Genomic DNA, 23,541 nt, shown 5'->3' with positions numbered 1-23,541 from the left:
ACATGTCTGTTGTCAGGTGGATATTGTGAACAGCACTCTCCTGCAAAGCTTGTCCAACCAATTCCAGCACATCATGATGTACTGCTGGAACAGCAACTCTTGCGAAATAGGACCGGCTGGGAACCTTCCATTTAGGGCAGATGGCTGACACAAATTCAAGGAAACCCACCCCTTCCACAAATGAAAAAGGGAGAAGGTCCAGCGCTAACATTTTAGTCAGCTTCGCATTGTACAACCGTGCCGTTGGGTGGTTGCGTTGGTACTGCCCCTCCAACCTAAGCATGCTCTCAATGGTAGGCTGGATTATTTTTCTTTGTGGTGCAGTTGTTTTCTTTAACCAAGTTAGGCTCATTGGCGCACTTTGTTTCATTGCAGTACTACTCGGTCGCCTTGGTGTCTCAGCCTGACTCTGACTCTTACTGCGGTGCCACTGAGATGTTGCTGAGGATGTGGGCGGTACCCCTACACTACTGGGGACAGGGCTAGAAATGTCTCCCTCTTGTTCACCTTCCACCGCGATAATATCGTCCCCCGATTCTTCATGCCCAACAACAATGGGTTGAGTTTTACTTTGTTCTAAGCGAAGTAGGTGAGCCTCCCACACGATAGTGTGGTGTATTTTGAGATGACTTGTTTGGCCTCCGGTACCATAGTTTGTACCAACCTTACCCCGCCTAACAGCATGTCGACAAACTGAGCATATCACAATGTTCTCCTCCTTACTGCTAACTGAAAAGAAGTCCCAAACTGGGGAGGAGAACTTTCTGGCGTTGCTGGATGTGCCACTTTCAATACCAGATGAACTGGAGGGTGTGCTTGGAATGTGACTATGTGCAGCTACACTGTGACTTCTACCACTACCTACTGAGGTGGGGGTTGAGCTGGATGTAGGTCCCAGCCGGGCCTTTGCAAATATGGAAGCTGGAGGTCGTGGTGGTGTTACCTGTGTTGGTGGTATCCGTGCTACATCCCTTGCAGCCATTTTGGATAGGGTAATAATGTTGGTCTCCATCTCCTTTGGGCCGGGAGTGATCTCCGTGATGACTGGCTTGTCATCGTCATCATCCCCCTATTGTATATCTACCTCCATAACTCTAAGGCTTTCTGGAACCTTCCTTTTCACTAGCCTTGTCTTGTGGCGTGAATCACTCTCAGACTGAGCTGGTGGCTTCCAAGTGGCATCTCGATCATCAGAAGGGGGACTTGAAGAAGAAGATGATGGACTAACCCTCCTTTTCCTTGCTGGGGGTCTGGAAGATAATGGATCTTCTGAAACAGTGGTTTGCTCCACTTTGTCTGCAGGAAGCTCGATTTCCTGAAATCCCCCTACTTCAGGAAGAACAACTACTATTGTGGGCTGTTGTTGTGGCTGCTGCTGTTCTTGCTGCACGCTTATCTGCTGAGTTTCCGCCTGCGTTGATTGCGTACTACTTTGCGATAATGACATTTCAACATCGCTGCTCGTTAGTAGACTGGCTACCTCTGCGACACTCATGGGCTTGGGCCTGGGTTGGTGGGGTTGGCCCGCTGGTTCGGAGGTGCTGCTCCCAGCTTGGTTCCCGGACAACGCTACTGAAGGCGTAATCTTTTTGGCCCCAAAAAACACATTGGCCGGCACACCAGTCCTGGTTAGTGCCACTTCCTTTTTCTCTTCCTTCTTCTCACCGGAAACTTTCTTGGTACTGGAGGACCTGGTACCTTTCTTTGGGACCACCTTCTTCAGATGTCAGGCAGGACGCAGGTGCACAAGTTGCAGAGATATCTGTGGTCACACATGGACGTGATGTGGTGCGCAGCAGGACTTCTGTCTGGCAGTACAACGGATGATGTTGATACCTCCTCCTCTGTCTTTTTGTGCACCTAAAAGCAAATAAGCCAGGAGAAGAACATCAGTGAAATGTTGCATTTGTTGTTGTGGTTGAATTACTACTAGTACAAACAAACAAATAAAAGATATAGTGTAGCCATTTGTGAGACTTTGGCAACAAGGGCTATGGTATACTACTTACCGTGTACAGTGTACACACTACACTCTCAGTAAGGATCGGAAAAATAAGGACAACAACCAAAATACAAATGTAATGGAAGGGAGCTGCTGCTCGCAAAGGGGATGGAAGGAAGCAATAAGCCAATAGGAAAACCATGCAGGCCTATATGGCAAAAGCAGCACACTAATAACTCCCACCAGAAAAGGCCACCTGCCACATGGACACTCACAAATCACAAGCAACAAGCAGGAGGCCTGGGATACAATGAACTGACAAAATGCCTATAAAAGAAGCCAGGCAAAGGATGCATGCTAAACCACACTGCTTTGCCTTTTTAATGCAATAAAATGCAAAAATGAAAATCCACAGGGCAAAACAAGGTCTGCAGGGTGCACACCAACACACCAGACACAAACAAAGGCATTTCTTTAACACACACCCACAAACAGAAATACCCATTTTCCAACTCAATCCAATGCCATCCATGCCCTAAATGATGTTTGAAATACATTCAACGAACACCAAAGGAACCGTTGCTTCAACATGCACCCACCCATGACTAGCTCTGGGTCTACTGGCTACCCACAACAATAAAAAAAAAAGAATGTTATATTGTAGCTGCAGCAACTGCAATGCCCCTAATCAAACAGACACAACACCAACTTACTTGTAAAATATCAAATTCAAAAGTCCTCAAATCCAATGATAATGATGCAGCAGCAGGAGCACAACACCCATTGGACTCACAGGGCTTCAGCCCCCCCCCGTCGAGTGTGGCAGCCCTGGATGAGACAGCTTCCCGGCGCACACACAGCCGCACCCGAGCACTTCACAGGTCTTTAAAAGACCATTTGCATGTTAATGAGACCTTGCTGTTGTTTCACCCCTTCTAAGACCCCCTGCAGTTCCACTTTGCCTATGGCTTAAAAGATTCAGCCCCCCCCCCCCCGAAATTTCATCTTAGCCCCTCCCGAAATTTGGCTCTAGTTGCGCCTCTGTGCAGAAAACACAAAGAGTGATCCTTCCAGCTCAAAATCCAAAGGCAGAATGAACAGGAGAGGGACAAAGCACTGGGAGGAGCCTGCTGGACAGGAACAGGAAGTTGGAGACTCTGTGGCACTTCCTCCCTCTCCCCCAAACGTTTTTTTTTTTAAAAGGACTCCTTGCACAAAAAAGGGCAGCCAAATGTCAATCTGAGGAGTTTTTTTCATTCAATCATCATTTATGCTGCTAGAGATAATATTCTTCTCCAGATTGAAAATTTGGCGTGTTCGCGATCGCGAGTTTCACCACAGTTCCGCCGGATTTCGATGGCACGTCCAAAATTACGAGTTCGCGTCCTCATGCTCTCTCTTGCGGTGCAAAATGACGTGTTCGCGATCTCAGACTCTCGCGGTGTCTGATGGCGAGGCGAATGACGTGATTGCAAACTCTCGCGGGATAGCGCAACCGGCTATCAACATCTCGTGGAGCGCGCGAAAGGATCAGAAAACTCGTTGGCGAACGCGAGGATCCCGGTAAGGCGATCGCGCACGCGAGAACGCATTTTCAAAGCGCGAACATGAAAAGAATCTCCGCTACGCTGCAAATCACGGAAATGTTGCCATTTTCACGCTCTCCGCGGAACGCGAAAATGTCAAAATATTGCAAATTCTGCGAGCGGAACGGAATATGACGTCCACCCCTAGTTGTAACATCGTGAACCATTACATCGCAAGTTGTTACGTCTTGCGATAGGGGGCACAAGGTGTCGGATTTACAATCATACACCTTCCCTGCTGTTGCACAAACTGGAGTAGGAATAGTAAATAATACTATTCCTAAGTCCAGAATGCCCCCTACAGCAAGTCGTTGTAATGACTTGCAATGTAATTCTTCGCGATGTAACAACGCGGTTGTTGTAATGCACAAGTTACTTACCTTCGGTAACGATAAATCTGTAACAGAAATTAGTTAGTGATTGATTCCATAACTTAGAATTACCCCCAGGCGTCAGACTGGAGCCTGCGCGTCGGAAGGTGGCATTGTGCTGCTTTGAGTCAGTCGTAGGCATCCTGATCGCTGGGATGATGTCACGGCAGCTACTTAGATGCCGCCCTCGCACGCTGACGTCAGTTCTGTACACGGCTTTCAGAGCCATGCTAGATACTGACCACAGGTGCATTGAAACTAGGGCCCTGAAAGGGATGACTTTAACCCTAGAAATCAGTTCGCAGAACGGGGAGGATGGGTGGGGTGGTAAGGAATCTATCACTAACTAATGTCTCTTACAGAAATATCGTTACTGAAGGTAAGTAACTTGTGCATCTGAAACAGATACGTTGGTGATAGATTCCTTACCTTAGACTAGATACCCCAGCAATACCAACCCCGGTGGAGGGTCTGTGAACCAAGATAACACCAGAAAGTCACGGAAAACAGAACGGTCAAAGAAGCCATCTCACCGGACTTGGCTGTCAAGGCAATAGTGCTTAGTACACGGCACGGACGCTTTACTCGCCCGACCTTTCGACCTTTCGTCGTACCCGGATTCATTCATATCTACCGATCCAGTCACCCATGGACCAATCTGCATTGTTTAACTATCAAGATCTGATTCCCATACCCGGTGCCTGGACTCCTTCAATTGCTCCCGGTTGCAGCGCAAATTTGATGGTGATCCCTGACACACACAACGCGCTGATCTGTGCTCGCGTTTTTCAACTTTGATTGGACTCTTTGAATGTACCCTTACTACGCCCAGCACTCATTTAAATTATGACCATTGTCCTGATGATGGCCTGAAATCAATCAGGCTGAAACGCCGTCGACCACTCCCAGCAAAGAATTTTGGCATTTTTGGAATTTGTTCCTTGAAAAAACTAGACTGTAAATAAATAATTTCTTTGACCACATTGTTATTTTATTACTTTTTCGCCGTTCATGCTGCCTTTCACCCTTGTGTCACTGCGCCGTTCACTTTCACTAACACGCCCAGTGCTCACTTGAGTGTTTTTGGTCATTTGTACCTTTATTGTACTGTAGTGCTGTAATAACTACCTACAATTTAAAACCCCCTTTTCTCATTTCCTTGTGGTCTCCCTTCCTTTTCCTCCCCTTCCTTACGTGATTTACATCACTTGCTATGTACTTGTTATGTTTTAAATGACCTCCAGCTGAGACGTTGTTGTTTGTTAAAAACTATTGCCCGGTCTCTGCTGGAAAAACGGGCTTACTCCTGTCCATTGTATCTTTAGTAAAAGTGTGCAGCGGGGCCCATGCGGCTGCCTGACAGATGTCGTGCAAGGAGACACCACGTCCCAACGCAGTAGTAGCTGCTGTCACCCTGGTAGAATGGGTGCGCAACCCCACCGGAGGTTCCTTTTTAGCCAGAGAATAACAGGCTTTTATACACAAGACAATCCAGTGGGAAATATTCCTCTTGTGTACAGCCCAGCCTTAATTGGCGCCTATATAGCCAACAAAGAGCTGGTCATCCACCCGGAACTGTTGTGTGCGATTCAGGTAAAATGAGAGCACACTTTTTGGGTCCAGACGGTGGAGCCTCTCTTCCTTCCTGGAAGGGTGCGGAGGCGGAAAGAAAGAGGGCAAGGTGATGGTTTGTCCAATGTGGAAGGGAGTAACAACCTTTAGCAAGAAGGAAGGACAAGTGCGGAGCACAACCTTGTCCGGATGATCAGGCAGAAAAGAAGGTGTACAGCGAAGAGCCAGTAGCTCACTCACTTGCCTAGAGGAGATGATAGCAACCAGGAAAGCAGTCTTCAAAGTCAGCAAACTAAGAGGACAGTTGTGAAGCGGCTCAAAAGGAGCGCACATCAAATAAGTAAAAACCAGATTCAAGTCCCATTGTGGCATCACAAACGGAATAGGAGGGAAAAGGTGAGTAATGCCTTTCGAGAAATCTACTTACGACAGTGGACTTGAAAAGAGAGAGCTGATCAGGGAGCCTGAGAAAGGGCGAAATTGCAGAAAGATAGCCCTTAATAGTGCCCAGAGCAGAGCCCTGTCGGGCCAAAGAAAGAAGGAACAAAAGGACTTCTGAAAGAGGGGCACAAAGAGGATCCACAGCCTTTGCTGTGCACCATGACACAAATTTGTTCCACATGCAGGCGTATACCGATTTAGTGGAGGGATGCCTGGCTGCCAGAATGATATCACAGACTTCAGGAGGCAAGTCAAAGGTAATCAACTGTCGCCGTTCTATCTCCACGCATGGAGGTGGAGGCTGGACAGGTTCGGGTGGAGGAACGTCCCCTGCTGCTGCGACAGAAGATCCTTCCGAAAAGGCAGTCGGATCGGGGGATCCACGCTAATACTGAGTAGCTCGGGATACCAAACTCTTCAAGCCCAGTCCGGGGCCACAAGAATGGCTTGGTCCCGTTCGCGCCTGATCTTCTTCAGCACTCTGGGCAGAAGTGGTAAAGGCAGAAAGGTAAACAATAGACCGCAACTCCACTTGTGACGAAAAGCGTCGCCGAGCGAGTGTCGCCTTGGAAATTCCAACGCGTAGAACTGCTGACATTGCGCGTTTTCTTTGGTGGCGAATAGACCTAACCAAGGCTCTCCCCACTGTTGAATGAGATCTTGTGCCACCTCTGAGTGAAGACGCCATTCGCGATCCATCTGTAGGAGAGCAGCATCTGCTTCACATGTTTACCCCCACTTTTTGCTGGTATTTCACTGTTTTTCGACTTTAGTCTGGCTGGGACCCTGCTATTCAGGGCCCCAGCCTAGCTGCTTCCTCTCTAAATTGATTGCATGTACTCCCTAGTATATGGTATACTATGTATCCAGGGCATAGGTACCCCAGAGGCCTACAAGGGGCTGAAGCATATATTTTGCCAACCCTGGAAAGCCCTTCAAAAAGACACCACAGGTCTGCTACTGCAGCCTGGGTATGGTGGTGCATGCACCCCTTACTGAGGTATAGGTTCACTATACCTCACCTATCACTGCACATAGTAACCTATCAGTCACCCCTATGGCAGGCCTTATCAATCATGAAGGCAGTGTGCTTGGTTATATGTGAGAGGGTGCCCAGGCATGAGCTGAGCCCCTCAGCAAATCTCTTCTTCGGGGTTGTCAGTGGTGCAACTTGACCATATACTCTTAAGTGCATTATATCTTACACAGTTAATGCTAACTTTGGACTGGCTTCACGGAAACATGTCGTGTTTGGTGTCAAACACCTTGGAATCATACTTCCACATCAGTTCTTGATGTGAGGATATGATCCCACCCTTCTAGAGGGAGAGACATGGCAGTACTGGTATAACCGGTCGCAATCTAATAGAGCCCTGGCATCACAAAATGGATGCTGCTGCCACAGACATGGGTCTGGCCTCCTGCTGCTGACCGAAACTCCATCAGGGGAGGCCTGGACAATAGGTTTCCTGTCACAGGGAGGTGTAACCACCTCCAAGACAGGCTTATATGTATTGGGGCTGGGTGGGAGCACTCTCAGAGTGCTTTGAAGTCCTGCACTGTGGGCAACTTTGGTGTCCCTGTGCATAGTCCAGCTCAAACCGGTTCAGGGGCTTCCAGCCCCTGCTCTGGTGCAAAACTGGACAAGGGAAATGGGTGTAGCCACCCCTCTTTCCACACCCTCCCATAGGTGGGTCCCTAGAGCTAGTCCAACCCCTTCCTTAGGAATAAGTAAGGAGCCTCTGTAACCAGAACTTTAGATATCCTTGGACGAATCTCGGAAGCTGAATCCTGGAACTTCGATGCTCTACTAAAGAATAGAGGACTGAAGTAATCTCCCTTGGGGTCAAGGAGTGACTCCCCTGCTTGCCAGGCACCAACGAAGCATTTGCCGGTCTGCATCTCCACAGCTCCCGCCAGACTCCGAAGTATTTGAAGCCCAGGAAGAGGATTTCCAGACATCTCAGAGGCTGACCCAAATCCCCAGCAAAGCTGAGATCCGCAGCCCTCGTGAGTAGCGTGGAACCGGAACTCCTGGTCACTGTGCACTTTTACAAGTGCATTGACTTCTCAACGTCTCTTGAAGTCGTGCTTGGGCTTACTTGTAGCCCCCACCTCGAGCAGAGAATCCACCGAAGATTGACGGCCTAGTCACCCCAAGTGACCCGTTGGCAGCCATTTTGTGTTTCTTCTCGAGGTCCCTTCACGATCCCTGGTCCGTCGACTGGTGTGTTCCTGAGGGGGTAACTTTGAATTTCCTTGGGCTTCCCTGGTTGCTCCAGACATACCCCGACCCCCCACCAAATGGTGAGTCCCTCAGACCTTGCTGGTCTGCACCGAAGCATCTTTCTCCTTTCTGCGTGGGATGCTGTTGCCAAGGCTTGTTGTGTCAAATCCGGGCACCGACACTGCAGCACTTGACATCCTTTGTGGGACAGCTCAAATCCAGCTCCTGGTTGTCCTCGAAGCCTCCTGGTCCTTGTGGCTAAAGAGTCAAGCTTCACCTTCTTCACCTGAAATCATCCGACATCGGTGGGCATCCGTCTATCGTCCTCCTGGTCACTGGCTAGTGACCCTGACTCTGTTGCTCTGCTTTCAGGTTCTTCTAATCTTCGATCCAGGCTTGGATCTCTTCGGATACTTTGCATCTTCCCAGCAGCAGCACTTCTTTCCCAGCTACCATTGAAATCGATGCTGCGACCCGACACCTTTTGACACCTATGCACCCGGCTTCCCTGGGTGAGGTAACACGAGTACTCTGGTGCTCCCATGGGTGTTGGCCCTAGAACTTCCTAAGTCCCAAAGGGTTTGGTCCTGATTCATTTCTAAGTGTTCCTAACTTTAAAAATCTAACCGCGACTTTCCCCATAGAAGCTAACGGGAGCTCGCGGCTTTGTTCTCACTCTGCACACGGCCCCAGTGGGTCCCCTGTGTCACTACCTTGGGTGGTTCCTTGGGGTCCCAGCGATTCTACAGGTTCTAGGCCTTGTGTCTAGTTAAGTTGTGGTTCTTATACCACCATTTTAGTATATGGTTGGCTCACCCTTAGGGCCTGACATATATTTGTGCTATTTTACTGTTATATTTGAAGTGTAACTTCTGTGTTTTGAACTCTAGCCTCATAGAGAGACTAGGAGGATGTGTTTAGAAATAAATCCATATATTTTATATATATACCCGGTGTGGTTGTCTTTCATTTAGCCATTCAAGAGATTATAGACTGGTAAAACAAGCTGCTTTACATTCCTTCAAGACTTAGCCTGAAGGCTGCTCTCCATAGCTACCACTAGGATAGCTTTCAATAAAGGTTGTTTTTAACCTATCATCAATAAGGGGTTGTTTGGGTGCCCACTATAATTAGTGGACAGCATATACCAGGCCAACTTCTCACACCATCATGCACCTGCGGCTGAGTTCGTCTGCCCTGGCGTTCAAAGAACCTGCCAAGTGTTGAACCACCAAGGAAATGCCTTGACATTCCAGCCATGTCCAGAGACGCAGAGCCTCCTGACATAGGGTCCATGACCCCACCCCGCCTTGCTTGTTGCAGTACCACATGGTGGTGGTGTTGTCTGTAAACACCTGCACTGCTCTCCCCTTGACAGAGGGAAGGAATGCCTTCAGTGCAAGCAGGATCGCCCGGAGCTCAAGAAGGTTGATATGGAGCCTGGACTCCTCCGGAGACCAGAGGCCTCTGATCTCCGCCTCTCCCATGTGGCCGCCCCATCCCAGGAGGGATGCATCCATCACCACAGTGTGCCCTGGTTGGGGAAGGGAGAGTGATCTGCCGCTGACCCAATGCTGGTTCGTGAGCCACCACTGCAACTGTTGTGCAGTGCCCTCCGAGATCTGGATGTACTCGGACAGGTCCCCTTGATGCTGCGCCCACTGGAACTTCAGGTCCCACTGCAGAGCCCGCATATGCCATCTGGCATGATTGGTCAGCAGGATGCAGGAGGCCATGAGGCCCAGCAGCCTCAAGGTCATCCTGACCAAAACCCAGGACAATGGCCGACAGATCGGAATCATAGCCCGAATGTCCCGGACTCGCTGTTCGGGAGAATAAACCCGAAACTGCGCCGTGTCCAGAACCGCCCCGATAAAGAGGAGCTTCTGAGAGGAAATCAGGTGTGATTTCTGCACATTGATGGAGAACCCCAGCAAATGCAGGAGGTCGGCCGTAGTCTGGAGGTGGGAGACGACTGCCTGGGGCGAGCCCGCCATCAACAGCCAGTCGTCGAGATAGGGGAAGACAGAAACTCCTGATCTGCGCAGATAAGCTGGGACCACCGCCATCACTTTCATGAACACAGGGGCGCTGGTAAGGCCAAAAGGGAGGACGGTAAACTGAAAGTGCTTGTGGCCTACCGTGAACCATAGGATATGAAAAGAAGCGTCCTGCAAGTCCAACGCTACCAACCAGTCTTTCGGGTCTAGGGCAGACAAGACGTGAGCAAGTGTAAGCATCTTGAACTTCTCCTTCCGGAGGAAGCAATTAATGTTCCGAAGGTCGAAGTAAAGATGCAGGCCCTTGTCCTTCTTTGGAACGAAGAAGTAGTGGGAGTAACAACCACGACCTACTTCTTGCTTCGGAACACGCTCGATGGCCCCCTTGGCCAAGAGGGCCGCAACTGCCTGCTGGAGAAGTGCCAAGTGATCCCCCGACATGCGGTGATACTGAGGTGGCATGGTTGGAGGGGTAGTCTCGAAGGGGAGAGAGTAGCCCCTTCGGACTATCTGTAAAACCCACCTGTCCGAAGTGATGGTGCGCCAGTGGGGGAGGTGATGGCGAATCCTGCCACCCACTGGTGTATGGTGGGCCTGAAACACCAGACTAGGAAGGTTTGGAGACAGTGGTGGCAGTGGAGGTGGTGGACTGACCCGCCCGCTGGCCCTGTGTCCCACGTCCGCGGCTGCGCTGAGACTGTTGCTGCGCAGGCCTGTGGCTTTGAAACAAACGTGTTTGGGCGCCCCTTCCTTGGCCACAAAAGGAGCGAAAAGCAGAAGCCGAAGGAGTGCGAGTGCCCGAAAGGCCCAAGGAGTTGGCTGTAGCCCACGAGTCCTTAAAACGATCTAACGCACTGTCTGCCTTGTTGCCAAAAAGGCGAGTGCCATCAAAAGGTATGTCCATCAGAGTATTCTGGACATCCCCAGAAAAGCCAGCTGTCTTCAACCAGGCGTGACGGCGTAGCGCCACTGTTGTGGAAATTGCTCTGCCCAGCGAGTCGGCGGTGTCAAGGCCACAACAAATCGTGAACTTGGCTGCGTCTCTCCCCTCAGCAATAGCTTGGGAAAGCACATTCCGGGCCTCCTCCGGACACTGAGGCAGCACTTGCGCCACCATATCCCACACAGAGTAGGAATATCGGCCCAAGAGGCATGCGGTGTTCACAGACCGCATCCCTGAACTGGTGGAAGAGAAAATCTTCTTCCCAAACTGCTCCAGTTTCTTGGATTCCCTGTCCGGAGGTGCAGAAGGGAATGCGCTCGGGGACGCAGAGGCTTGGACAACCAAGCTCTCAGGGGTAGGATGTTGGGAGAGGAAAATGGGGTTGCCCGGGCAATGGCGGGTCGGGCCACGTTCCTATCCACAGGAGCCCCTGTGTTGGGCCTGGACCAGGTGCCCAAAAGAACGTCTGAGTGCGTTATTGAAGGGCAGCTGGGGCTCCGCAGAGGAAGCCTCCAGGCGAAGCACTTCTGTCAGGAGGTTAGTCCTGACGGCCACTGTAGGGAGCTCGAGGTGGAGAACCTCAGCTGACCTACGCAACACCACTGAATAAGTACCACCCTCCTCCGTAGCCACGGTTGAAGGAGACAGTGTGCCAGGTTCTGGAGAAAAATCCAGTCCACCTGCGTCCTCCAAATTCTCTGCCCAGTTCGGGTCTAACTCGCACTGAGCTGGGAGAGGGTTTTTAGACCCCTCCCAGTCCTCCCCATCCTCCGTAACCTGCTGGGCAGGCGGAAAAGAAGGAGGAAGATGGAGAAAGGGATAGAAATTCCCCATCGGCTTCGGGATCGGCGTTGTTCGGCACCGGTCCGGCACCGTCTCCATGTCGGGGTGGAAGCCGGGGACGGCATCGGCAGGGGAGCTGGCCGACACTGGCAGTGGTGCTGTAGACTTCAATGTCGGTAGAGATAGTATGAGGCCAACCGACATCGGCTGGGATCCATGCATGGATCAATGGGGGTCTCGTGGTGCCGAGGCCGGAGCCGTCGACGACCTTGGGGCCGGAGACGAAGAAGGGCAAGGACCCCCAGTCAGACCTGCGGGGTCCAAAGGCGTGCCGGCAGGGCCCGACGGGCCAAAGAGGCGGGCCATGGCTGACAGGAATTCCTGCAGCTGGGCCGGCGGACCCGGGAAGGGCGGGTAGGCCATCGGCAACTGTATAGGCTCCACTGGGGCTGCAGGGATGGCACCACCCGAACCCTCAGCCGTGTCATGCGACAGGCTAGGCGAAGAGCAACGTCGCTTCTTTGACTTCTTGTGCTTCGCCTAACCTGACCCTGAGTGTGAAGACTTTGTCGAACGATGGTGGCGGCTTGACCTCCCACGGGACCGGGAACTTCAACGGCGTGGAGCCGACTCCCGGGCCTCAAGCAACTTTTGGGACTGCTCTCGCAAAGTTTTCGGAGCCATGGCCCGGCAGTCGGGGCACGACGCATGGTCGTGGTAACATCCCAGGCAGTAGAGACACTCGTGGTGCGGGTCTGTCACCAACATTGTACGGGGACAAGCCTCGCAAGACTTGAAACCGGGCATCCCTATACTCCAGGAGTCAAAGACTCAAAAGAACAGAGACAAAAAGTCCCAAAAAAAACTCAGTCAAAAATTGACTGGGCGTATCGCTCTCTCCGGATGTGCGCTTGTTGGAGCGGAAAAAGAAAGAACTCATGTCAGTGCGCGGGGGCGGCATCTAAGTAGCTGCTGCGACCTCATCTCGGCGATCATGACGCCTACGACGTACGCGGAGCTGCACGACGCCACCTTCCGGTGCGCAGGGGTACAGCTGACGAAAACTTTTCGGATCCAGTCTGACGCCTGGGGGTAATTCTAAGGTAAGGAATCTATCACTAACGTGTCTCTTTCAAATAACCGTGTAATAATGGCATGCGATCTATCGCATGCGTAGTAAAGATACATATTCGGACACCATATATTTTCTAAAATCATTTCCCTCTACCCATTCAGGTGCCCCCAAAAATCATAAGTTATCACGGCATTGCCAATTTTCCTGGTCGTCCAGCTTCCACATCACATTATTCAGCACCCCCTCCTGTGTTGCACCCTGAGACTTTTAGGGCGACCACTTCCGTTTCAAGGATTTCTTTCCAGTTTTCTACAATGACTATTCTCTCAGCAATATCTGTACATGGTTTAACTATTTTTCTAACTGCACCCTGCAGCTTTTTGACGGCAAGATGGGCACGTTGATTAATGTTCTCGACTTCCTCCTGGAAGTGTTTTATAGATTGACATATCGTTGCAAATGAAGAATACCCAACTCTCGCTGCCTCTGGTGAGCTCGGGCAGCAATTAAGTCTTCCTCAGCCAGCTCTTTTTTATTTTTTTCTTCCTCAGGAAACATTCATCGTGTGGCAGAATAGTCCCACCTTAAGTACTCCGTACTGCCTCTGTCAGGCGCTTCCTGTGGGGTCTTTTCCTTCCTTTTCTTCTTCCCCCTTTTGGAAATTGATTTTCTCTGCCGATATGGACAAGTCGAATCTTCTTGCCCAGTACTACTGCTCCACTTTGCAGCCCTTTCTCCACTTGACACAGAGATGCTAGCATCTGAGATGTCTAAATCATCTGTAAGGTAAAAGAACTTCTCAAGAGCGTCAGGGGACATACCTGCCTATTTATCCTAATGCCTAATGCCTCTAAGGTATCCTTAGAGGCATTATCTACCTGAGAATTGACGTCCTTGAGTGTTGCCTTTCAGCCTGTACCAGCTAATGTGGGTCCTGGCATAGGACCCGTCCCATCTCCTTTTGATGGCACCTCTAGAACAGTCACTTAATTTTGCTACAACCAAGTACAAGAGAAGCCTTCTTGAACATCCCCTGTATCTCTATTACCTTCCTGGGGCATATCTGCCCACAATATAGTTTGCCCCTTAGCAGCACAGCCAATATTCAATACAGGCTAAGCTTCTGTTCACACCTTATGGCCATCAACACTCATGCCACCAGCTCCAGTAGGTAAAAAGAAGTTAACAATTTGGGGGTGAGATCCCCCTGCATCCCAGGAGTTTTTTTGCAGTGCTTTTTTGATTAAATATGTTTTGTCCTTACCGGGTCGGTAGTCCCCTTTGTTCCCTTCGATCTTGCTTTCCACAATAGTCTCGCACCGAGGGAGGGGCTGGATGGTCATCAATGCAGAAGCAGAGGCAGTTGGGGGCACAGACCATTGTTTGCCACTTTTCTCACCTCACCCAGTCATTTCTCATGCCGGGCTTCCTTGTAATTTCAGCGGCGTAGATGAAAGCCATATCGAGCTGGGCTGAACCAGCAACAGTGAGCACAGCCAGCTCCAGTCTTCCAACCTCAAATCCGATTGCAGAACTCGGCCTCCAGAGACCTAGCGCTAGTGCAGAATCTGCCCCAAATACTTTTCTTGCTGTCGAGCTAACAGACTGGTGGTCCGGCAGGGGGAGAAGATAGAGTCGTGGTCTCACTCAGATGCCATCTTGCCCCGCCAGCACACTAACTGCAAATGCAAAATTTGAATACAGCAGGAAACTCAAGAATGTTTTTTGACCCACATATTTTTTATTCTGGATATTAATAACATTGATTCTAATTTATTGGAATGATGCGCTGATGTCACAAACATCAAAGGAACTCCAGTTCCTGAGTTGCTGTATGCCACGGACGTGGTGCTATTGGCCGGTACACCAACAGACACTGGGAGCATGTTTCAATGGAATGTACAAAGTCTCATGTGTTCCTTTGGCCCAATTTCATCTGCTGATATTTGTACATGTCCAAGTGATTGTATCTAAGCAGAATTTACTGCATTTCACCTTTTTTGCACTTTTTACATAAGGTTTACTAGATGGTGTTTAATGCATTGATTGAAAAGCTATAACTTTAAGCAATGCCCCGTTGCTTTATGATTTTAACAGCGGTTTTGTGATGAATTTGTATGTTGCTCCGTAGGTGTTTTTTTTATGTCAGTAATTCGTTGTTGTTGATATGTTATTTTAATTATTTTTTAATATATATTTTGTGTTACCGTTATTGTATTTTTTATATGTGCATGTGGCACTGTAATTAAAGCTTCTTGAACTCACCTTGGTGTTTCATTGAAAGACAACAGAGGCTTGATATTGGTCTGTCCTGGCTGGAAGACTTCTGTCAAGACACTAGATTTGAGCGATAAGGTGGACAGCTGGACGTTGGGTACTTTGGCCGCCCTCCGCATAACTATGGCAAAGAAGGCACTCTCTTCAGTGGTAGGACACGGGCCTGAGATGAGGCTGAGACCTGGTAGGGTTGGCCAATTTCATCACCCCCATTGTAGTCATTAGCGGAGTCTGTCCCTACAAAGAATGTAGCTCGGTATCTCCGTCTGGTGGACCAGAAAGAAAGGAACTGACGTCAGTGCATGGGAACGGTGCCTCTATGGGCCCCACATGTCATTTCCAGAGCAGAACGGCATCAGTGTGACGACGCAGGGTGCAACCTACTGGCACACAAAAGTACTGTTTGAAAGTTGCTTGATCCAGTCTGATGCCTGGGGAATTTTCAAAAGGTGAGAAATCTGTAGGTGTAAGTCTCAATCAATAACACATAGATATTGTTGTACGGGCACAGTGTCAAGCAGAGGGGGTTGTCCTTAAGTTTGGATACCAAGGAAGGCCATCAAGGACCGACCCAGACATCTAAAACTTTACAAACTGTCACAAGTTTCTTAAAAGCATCATGTATACCAGGTGCCCAATCTGCAAATAAGAACTTTCGTAACAAGTGCTTTGGTCATTGACCTGATTAATGTAGTCTCATTGATTGTCAGTTTTATGCCACATTCCTATTTATTTTGCATTATATTACTTTCTGCAAGACTGTGACCTATTAGTCACGTGATCTTTGTCCCCAAGTGTGAACTAAACTGCTACTTAACTTCAAATAATACCACATTAAACATGGCTTGACTGCAACATACATCTGGAACTTGCATTAAAAAACTGAAAAATGAAAGAAAATTAATAAAATGATCCAATATTACTTTAATAATTCTCTCTTCAACGTCTTCTGAAGAAAGTCCTACCTCCGCCAGCTTCCAAAATTCCAGATGTTATAAATGTGATATCTGCAATGAAAAATAAGATGGGTTATCAGTCTGGTTTTCTTAACTGCAGATTCAGTGCTACAGGTTGGATTTAGAAAAGCCTGTTCTAAGGATAGTCTGTGATTATGTCCTTACCATGCTAGTATTACAAAAACTTTCACAACACTAAAAAGATTACGGAGCAGAACGCTTGATATGTGTTATTTCTACAGAAGAGCTACAATTCTACAGTACTGGAAATGCAATTGACTGTGTCAGCAATTCAGAGTTATATTTCTTCAGTGTGTTGTTCATGGATTTCTTACTGTGGAACTCCTTGCATTTTCAAACACCAGTGGTCACTTAGAGTGCCAGCATGAAATACGAAATAATGAAAAAAATGCTCTGAAGGCCTCAATGAAAATGTCAGGTTGGACAAACTGGAAGTTTAGAATTCTATCTCTTACTGTCAGGTAAGACAGCAATACAATCAGCAACTTCGAAGGAGGGCTAACTGCCCTGAGCCAAGTAAATCAACTGTACTAAACCTATAAGGATGGCTGACACAGAGACACAGAGTTGGCTGGCCTATCAGTATCTCAACAAGCGTTTAAACTTGCAAGTTGTGTCTCTATTCTGGTTCATTTTATTTCGGTCAAGCAAGCCCTGTAAATGAAGACAGAGTGCTTCAACATCTGAGGATGTGTGTGTGTGTGTGCCGTTCTCGCTCAACTCCATAAAATCACTGAAATTCACCATGGCAATGACCATACAATCCATGCCAGACCTCACAATGCCCGCCATTTTCAATACACGGATTTGCTATTGATATAGAAACAAAGAAAAGAGGTATGAAGACAACATTTTGGCAAATGGCAGAAGGTATGGTGTGTGTTGTGTATCATAACTGGAGAATTTCTCAAGTAGGTAGTTATAGTTAGGACCTTATTTCTATTAAAAAAACATTTTATGTTTTGTCAATTTCTTTGGAGCCTTTTGACAAATCTCAGCAAAATGTTGAAAACTAATGGACCAGTCATTTAAGCTGCTGTGTTGAAAGTTTCAGGGTGATTTGTCAAACGGGGGACAAGAAAAAGGGGGGCTCCCAAATGTGTTTACTCCATGTTAATTTTGTTATATTCCATACAGGTATCCCAATATAGGCTCAGGTAACATCATACCCTTTCACCTATACTCTCCCCTAAATTACACACATAACGGTTCTTGGGGACTGACCTTTAACCTAGATACAGCACTGCAAACAGTACGAGGGATTTTCCCTGGTAAAAGCCTCATACTTTATGCATGAGGATTCTTGGAAACACAGCAGGACTACCATCTCATGTATAATAACTATGTATAAAGTTATTTCCCGACGTCATCCTAAGTCTGACAAGTGGCACAGCAAGTTAGAACCCCTGGGGAGACCTTTGGGTATATAAAGATCACATCTTGCTGAGACAGAGAGAGGAGATCGGGATTTCCCTGCCAACACCCTGACACAAGATTTTGAGGCACCTGCATGCAGATACTCCAGCTTGCAGTGGTCTAAAGCGGGCTGTCCAACTTGAGACCAAGACAGGGTCTCACAGTCTCTCAATTCAGGTAATGGGGTTGACTTTATCCTAGAGGGATTCTTGGCTTGACACCTACATACATGCTAGGTACACTCAGGTACATCTAGTGAGGGTAGCATCGTAGGAGTATGCATTTTATTGTCATGTATTTTATATACTTGCCTGTATTCATGATTATAGCAAAATGATAGAAATCTACCTTCCTTTTACTTTCCTAGTGCTTCTAATCATTTATATCTGTTACTGTCTACTGGTTGTTTCAGCACATCTATTTTACAGTAAAATAACGACAATTCAATAAATAAACTTATTGAAAAACGTCCATACCGTTTATTCTGTGTATCTCTCTGAGACTAAGGGCCATATGTAGGAAGCCAAATACCGGTCGGTAACGGCCGATTTTCGGTAAATATCCCGTTACCGACCGGTATTTAGGCTTTTGCTATGTAGGGGGCATATTTCAGGATTCGTTATTTTACTGAATCGGTAAAATTACCGATTCGGTAAATACCGAATCCTGAAATGATATGTAGGGGGAGTGTCTCGTCGGTGTGTGGATTCGTTATTTACCACCAACTAAAAGTTGATGGTAAATGACGAATACCTGTAAATACGCATTATTGTGCTATTTGAAATGTGCAATGTGGCACATGTGCGCCACATGTGCACACATGCACGAATCAGGGGTGCAACAGGGTGTCAATGTGACACCCTGCCACCCATGATAATGCCTCCCCTATTACCGATTCGGTATTTACCGAATCGGTAATGGCAACTGGCTTCCCATTCATTCCTATGGGCCTCCAGGCCCATAGGAATGAATGGGAAGCCAGTTGCCATTACCGATTCGTTAAATACCGATTCTTAAATACCGATATTTACCGAATCGGTAATAATTTACCTACATTACATTTACCGATTCATAAATACCGAATCGGTAAAATTCAGTATTTAAGAATCGGTAAATGTAATTTACCTACATATGGCCCTAAGTGAGTACAAGTGACTGAGCGAAACGTATTGCACTGTTTCCATGGTTCTGAGGTATCAGGGCTGTCATTTTCGAGAGTTGCCAAGAACTAATCTCTCCTTAGTGAGAGGAGTTTCTAGTGGCACTATGAGCTAGCTGGTATACAGGCCAACATACTCGGTGGGGGTGTCTGGAATCAGTCTGGACACCAAGCCCGCAGTATATATTTTCTAAACGTGCAGATCCTGTATAGGTGTTATAGGAACTGCACGACAATTTCCATAGGAAACTTTAGACACGGCTACAACCCGAACTGCTGAAGGGAATTAAACCAAATTTAGCAAAACAGTAGCTCTTGGTTCAGAAGGCACTCTTTTTGTTAAATGGTGTAAATTTGTTCAGTTCTTCCTGAGAAATGTAAACATTTCTCAGATATGCAATTATCCCAGCGGAGTATCCGCAAACCCTCCTGATCTCGAGCCTGCGATTTGATTGGCTGCCAACAGTTCCAACCAGGAAGTGTTGGCAGACATCTTGTAGTCAGGAGGCAGGGAGCCGGCAAGGACCGCAAGGGCCTTGGTTCTTACTCTGTAGTCCACAACAATTTGGCCATGCCCCAGTGGATGGGGTCCCTGAGGCCGAAAGTGGCCCGGGAGAGGGACCACTTGACTCCCCTCCCTTTTTAATTTTTTTTTTTTTAAAGTGGCCTGGTCCCGGAGGATGGGATCCACTGGGCTAAAATTGGCTCGGGGAGGAGGGCCGCCCTTCTCCCCTTTGTTTATAATAAAAAAAGAATAGAAAGGCCCAGTCAAGCGGAATGAGGTCCCTGGGGAATATATCGGCCTCAGGAGGGGGGCCATGCCCAAAAGTGCCAAGGGAAATAGGGGCTACACAGCCCCCTTTCCTAGATTAAAACAAAAATAGGAACCTGCAACTCGCCGAAGGCCCTGCCCTTTTTCTGCACCACTCTGCAAATGCGCCTCTTGGTTGAGGGGTGAAGTCCCCATCGCTGCTGAGGGTCCTTGGGGGCCAACTAGCCCTCCAGGTACCTCCAGTAAGTCCCACACAGTGGGATTTCTGAGAGGTGGTCGGACACCACGCCCCTTTTACACCACTCTGCAAAAGCACCTCTTGGCACACTGCCAGTGGGGTGATGAGGTCCCCTTATGTCCTTTTGACCTCAGGACTAAAGTGGACTTCATCCTCCAAGCAGCAGTGCACCGGGACTACCTCTCAGCAATCCAGCTGTATGGGGCCTACTGGAGATAACAGGAGGACTAGCTGGACCCCAAGGACTCTCAAGAGGCAAGGGGACTTCATCCCATAACCAAGAGTGCGACAGGAGGAGCATTTGCAGAGTGGTGGAGAAATGGGCATGGCCTGCGACCACCTCTCTGCAATCCCACTGTGTGGGGCTTACTGGAGGTAACAGGTAGGCTAGCTGGCCCCTAAGGACCACCAGCAGCGAAGGAAACTTCATCCCCCAACCAAGAGCGCGCCAGGAGGTGCGCTTGCAAAGTGGTGGACAAAGGGGGTGTGACCTGGTATCAGAATTCTGCAATCCTGGGGTGGGACTTACTGGAGGTAATAGGAGGGGTAGCTGGCCCCAAAAGATGTCCTTGGGGGCCAACTACCCCTCCTGTTTCCTCCAGTAAGTCCCACATAGTGGGATTTCTAAGAGGTTTTCAGAGGCCATGCCCCCTTTCTCCACTACTCTGCAAATGCACCTCGTGGCGCACTACTGTTTGGGGGATAAGTCCACTTTACTCCTGAGGGACCTTGGGGGCAAAGATGTCCTCCTGGTATGAACTCTAAGTCCTATGCAGCAGAATTCCTGAGCGCTGGTTCCAGTGACTGTTTAAAAAACATTTATGATATTAAATATATATACCAAGGTGTATTGGGGAATCAGTGGGTTTACAAGTGACTGTACTGATGAGTGTGTGAGTGACTGACTGTATGAGTGAGTGATTAGGTATCTCAGTAAATGTTTGGGAGAGTGACTGGTTGTATGAATGCGTGTCAGTTAATGTCTAAGTGGGTGTATGAGTGTGGTAGTGGGTATGTGAATGGCTATATGGGTGATTGATTGGTTGTTTGACTACTTCAATGGTTGTCTGGGTATCTGTGTGTATGGGTGAATAGGTGTGTGACTGCCTGTATAGATCAGTGAATGGGTGAATCAGTGGCTCTATGGGGAGCTGCTGTGTGTGAAATGTTTTATGAGAGATTAAGTGTCTGCATGGCTGTGTCGGTGATTTAAGACATGTGTCAGTATGGGTGAGTTACTGAGTATGTGAAAGGCAGTATACATGAGTGACGGGGTATATGAGTGACTGTGTGCATGAGTCAGTGAAAGTGAGAGTGGCTATAAAGATGAGTGCATGCTTCTGTCAGTGACTGTATAGCTGAGTGTGTGTTCCTATTTCTATGAGTAAGTAAGTGGGTGGGTGTGTAACTGTTTGTGTGAGTAAGTGGCTTTATGATTGACTATATGGGTGAGTGTCTAGGTGTGTGAGTAGTTTTATGGGTGAGTGTCAGCGCCTTTATGCTTCTATTAGTGGATATGTCAATGGCTGTATTAGTGAGTGGGTCTATGAGTGGCAGTATGGGTGAGCGAGTGAATGTGTGTATAGATCAATGAATCAGTGAGTGGGTGTGTAAGTACTGGTATGGCTTTGTGAATAGGTTTGTGAATGGTTGTGTGAGAGCGGCAGTGAGTGTATAAAAGATTCTTCAGTGGTGTGAGTGGGCTCGTCTTCGGAAACATGGTGAGACTTACAACTGTGCCATGTGAAGGGTTGCTGTTTTATATTTGGCTAGGCGCAACATTTTGAGCAGTTGGTGAATAGTGATGCTGCCAGAGAAAAGTGAGGTTTGAGACATGTTGGCAGAGGGATTAGGGATTAGGCTACTTCGTATGAGTCCCTGGAAAGGTACACTTGAAGTAGGCCGTATAAATATAGGTGTCTGCTGGCAATGGCAAGTGAACTCTATCAAGTTTAAAGGTCTGGGTGCTCTCGTGACTCAGGTATAAAAACGGCTAGCTTCTCATACAGGTGCATGGATCTTCTCAGTTCTGCTCCATCATTCTGTCGCAGAGGGAGACATGTCTTACCTATGTAGGTGTCACAGAACCCTTCAAATAGACTGTTGAGTACCCACGTGCCATGTATTATGATCAGAAAGGAATACATACACCTTCTACAGCAACCTAGAGACCATGTGGTCTGAAACACAGGTATTCTACTATTTCTAGGTTTCTTTTTATGTACCATGTCACTAGGAAAAGGCACAGACACATGCATTGAAGAATTCAGGAACATGGTGAGACTTACAACAGTGACATGGGAAGGAATGCAGTTTTATATTCTGCTATGCCCGACATTCTGAGCAGTCGGTGAATAGTGAAGCTGCCAGAGAAAAGGCTCTACTATTATACTCATCCAATCACTCAGGCACTCAGTCATTCACTTAGGTACTACCCATGCACTCATCCAATCACTCATGTACTATCCTTGCACGCAACCATTTACTCAGGCATTATGCATACACTCCTGCATTGTCTCAGGTACTACCCAATGCACTTATCCAGTCATCCAGGCACGTCCCATGCACTCATCCAGACACTTAGGCACTACCCATGCACTCATCAAATCATTCAGGCACTACCTATGCACTCATCCAATCACCCAGGCACTATCCTTGCACTCATCCTGTCACTCAGGAACTATGCATACACTCCTGCATTGTCTTACGTACTACTCATGTACTTATCCAATGACGCAGACACTACTCTTGCACTCATACAGTCCCTCAGGCACTACTCTAAATTCATCCAATCATTCAAGCACTATCCTTCCACTAAACCATTCACTCAGGCCCGATGCATTGTCTCATTCAATCACCGAGGCACTACCCATACACTCATCCATTTTTTCAGGCAATACCCATGCACTCGCCAGTCACCCAGGCACTACCCATGCACACATCCAATCACTAAACCACTATCCATGCACTCATCTAATTACTCAGGCAGTACCCATGAACTCATGCATTCTCTCAGGCACTAAATATGCACTCATCCAATCACCGAAACACTACGCATGCATTCATCCAATCACCCAGGCATTACCCTTGCACTCATCCTATCACTGAAGCACTACTCTTCAACTTAAGCATTCACTTAGGCACTAACCGTTACCTTATGCCTTCTCTCAGGCACTATGCTTGCACTCATCCAATCACCTAGGCACTACTCATGCACTCATCCAATCACTCACGCACTACCCATGCACTTTCAAAATCACCCAGGCACTACCTTTGCACTCATACATTCACTGAGGCACTACCCATGCACTCATCCAATCACTCAGGCACTACCCTTGCTGTTATGCAATGACCCAGGCACTACCCTTGGACTCATCCGTTCACTCAAGCACTACCCATGCACTCATTCAATCACCCAGGCACTACCTTTGCACTCATGCATTCACTGAGGCACAACCCATGCACGCATCCAATCATTCAAACATTACCCTTGCACTCCTCCATTCTTTTAGACACTACACATACACACTTCTATTCTCTCAGGTACTACCCATGCACTCATCCAATCAACCAGACACTATGAGTTCACACATGCAATTACACACACACACAAGTCATGCACTCATCCAATCACCCAGGCTCTACTATCACACTCAACCATTCACTTGGGCACTACACATGCACTCATCCAATTACACAGGCACTAGCCTTGCACTCATCCATTCACTCAGGCACTACCCATGCATTCATCCAATTACACAG

General features: G+C 48.1%; 1 protein-coding gene across 9 annotated transcripts in view; it reads right to left on the bottom strand.

Moving 5' to 3' along the window:
• LOC146802160 (uncharacterized) overlaps positions 1 to 23,541 on the bottom strand; it is a 535,895-nt gene that overhangs the window by 334,185 nt on the left and 178,169 nt on the right. For 7 of the 9 annotated variants that reach the window (XR_014967708.1, XR_014967706.1, XR_014967707.1 and 4 more), the window contains one exon: positions 16,183 to 16,224. Coding sequence is in view for 2 of the 9 variants with exons in the window: in XM_085621737.1 (XP_085477863.1) it covers positions 16,183 to 16,224 (42 nt within the window). In the remaining 7 variants the exon portion in view is untranslated. Of the gene's footprint in view, positions 1 to 16,140; positions 16,225 to 23,541 lie in introns of all 9 variants that reach the window. The other 2 variants (XR_014967704.1, XR_014967703.1) reach the window with 1 other exon arrangement.

This window comes from Triturus cristatus, chromosome 8 (genome assembly GCF_964204655.1).
Source record: "Triturus cristatus chromosome 8, aTriCri1.1, whole genome shotgun sequence".
NCBI lineage: Eukaryota > Metazoa > Chordata > Amphibia > Caudata > Salamandridae > Triturus > Triturus cristatus.
This window is presented reverse-complemented; position numbering and strand designations above follow the sequence as displayed.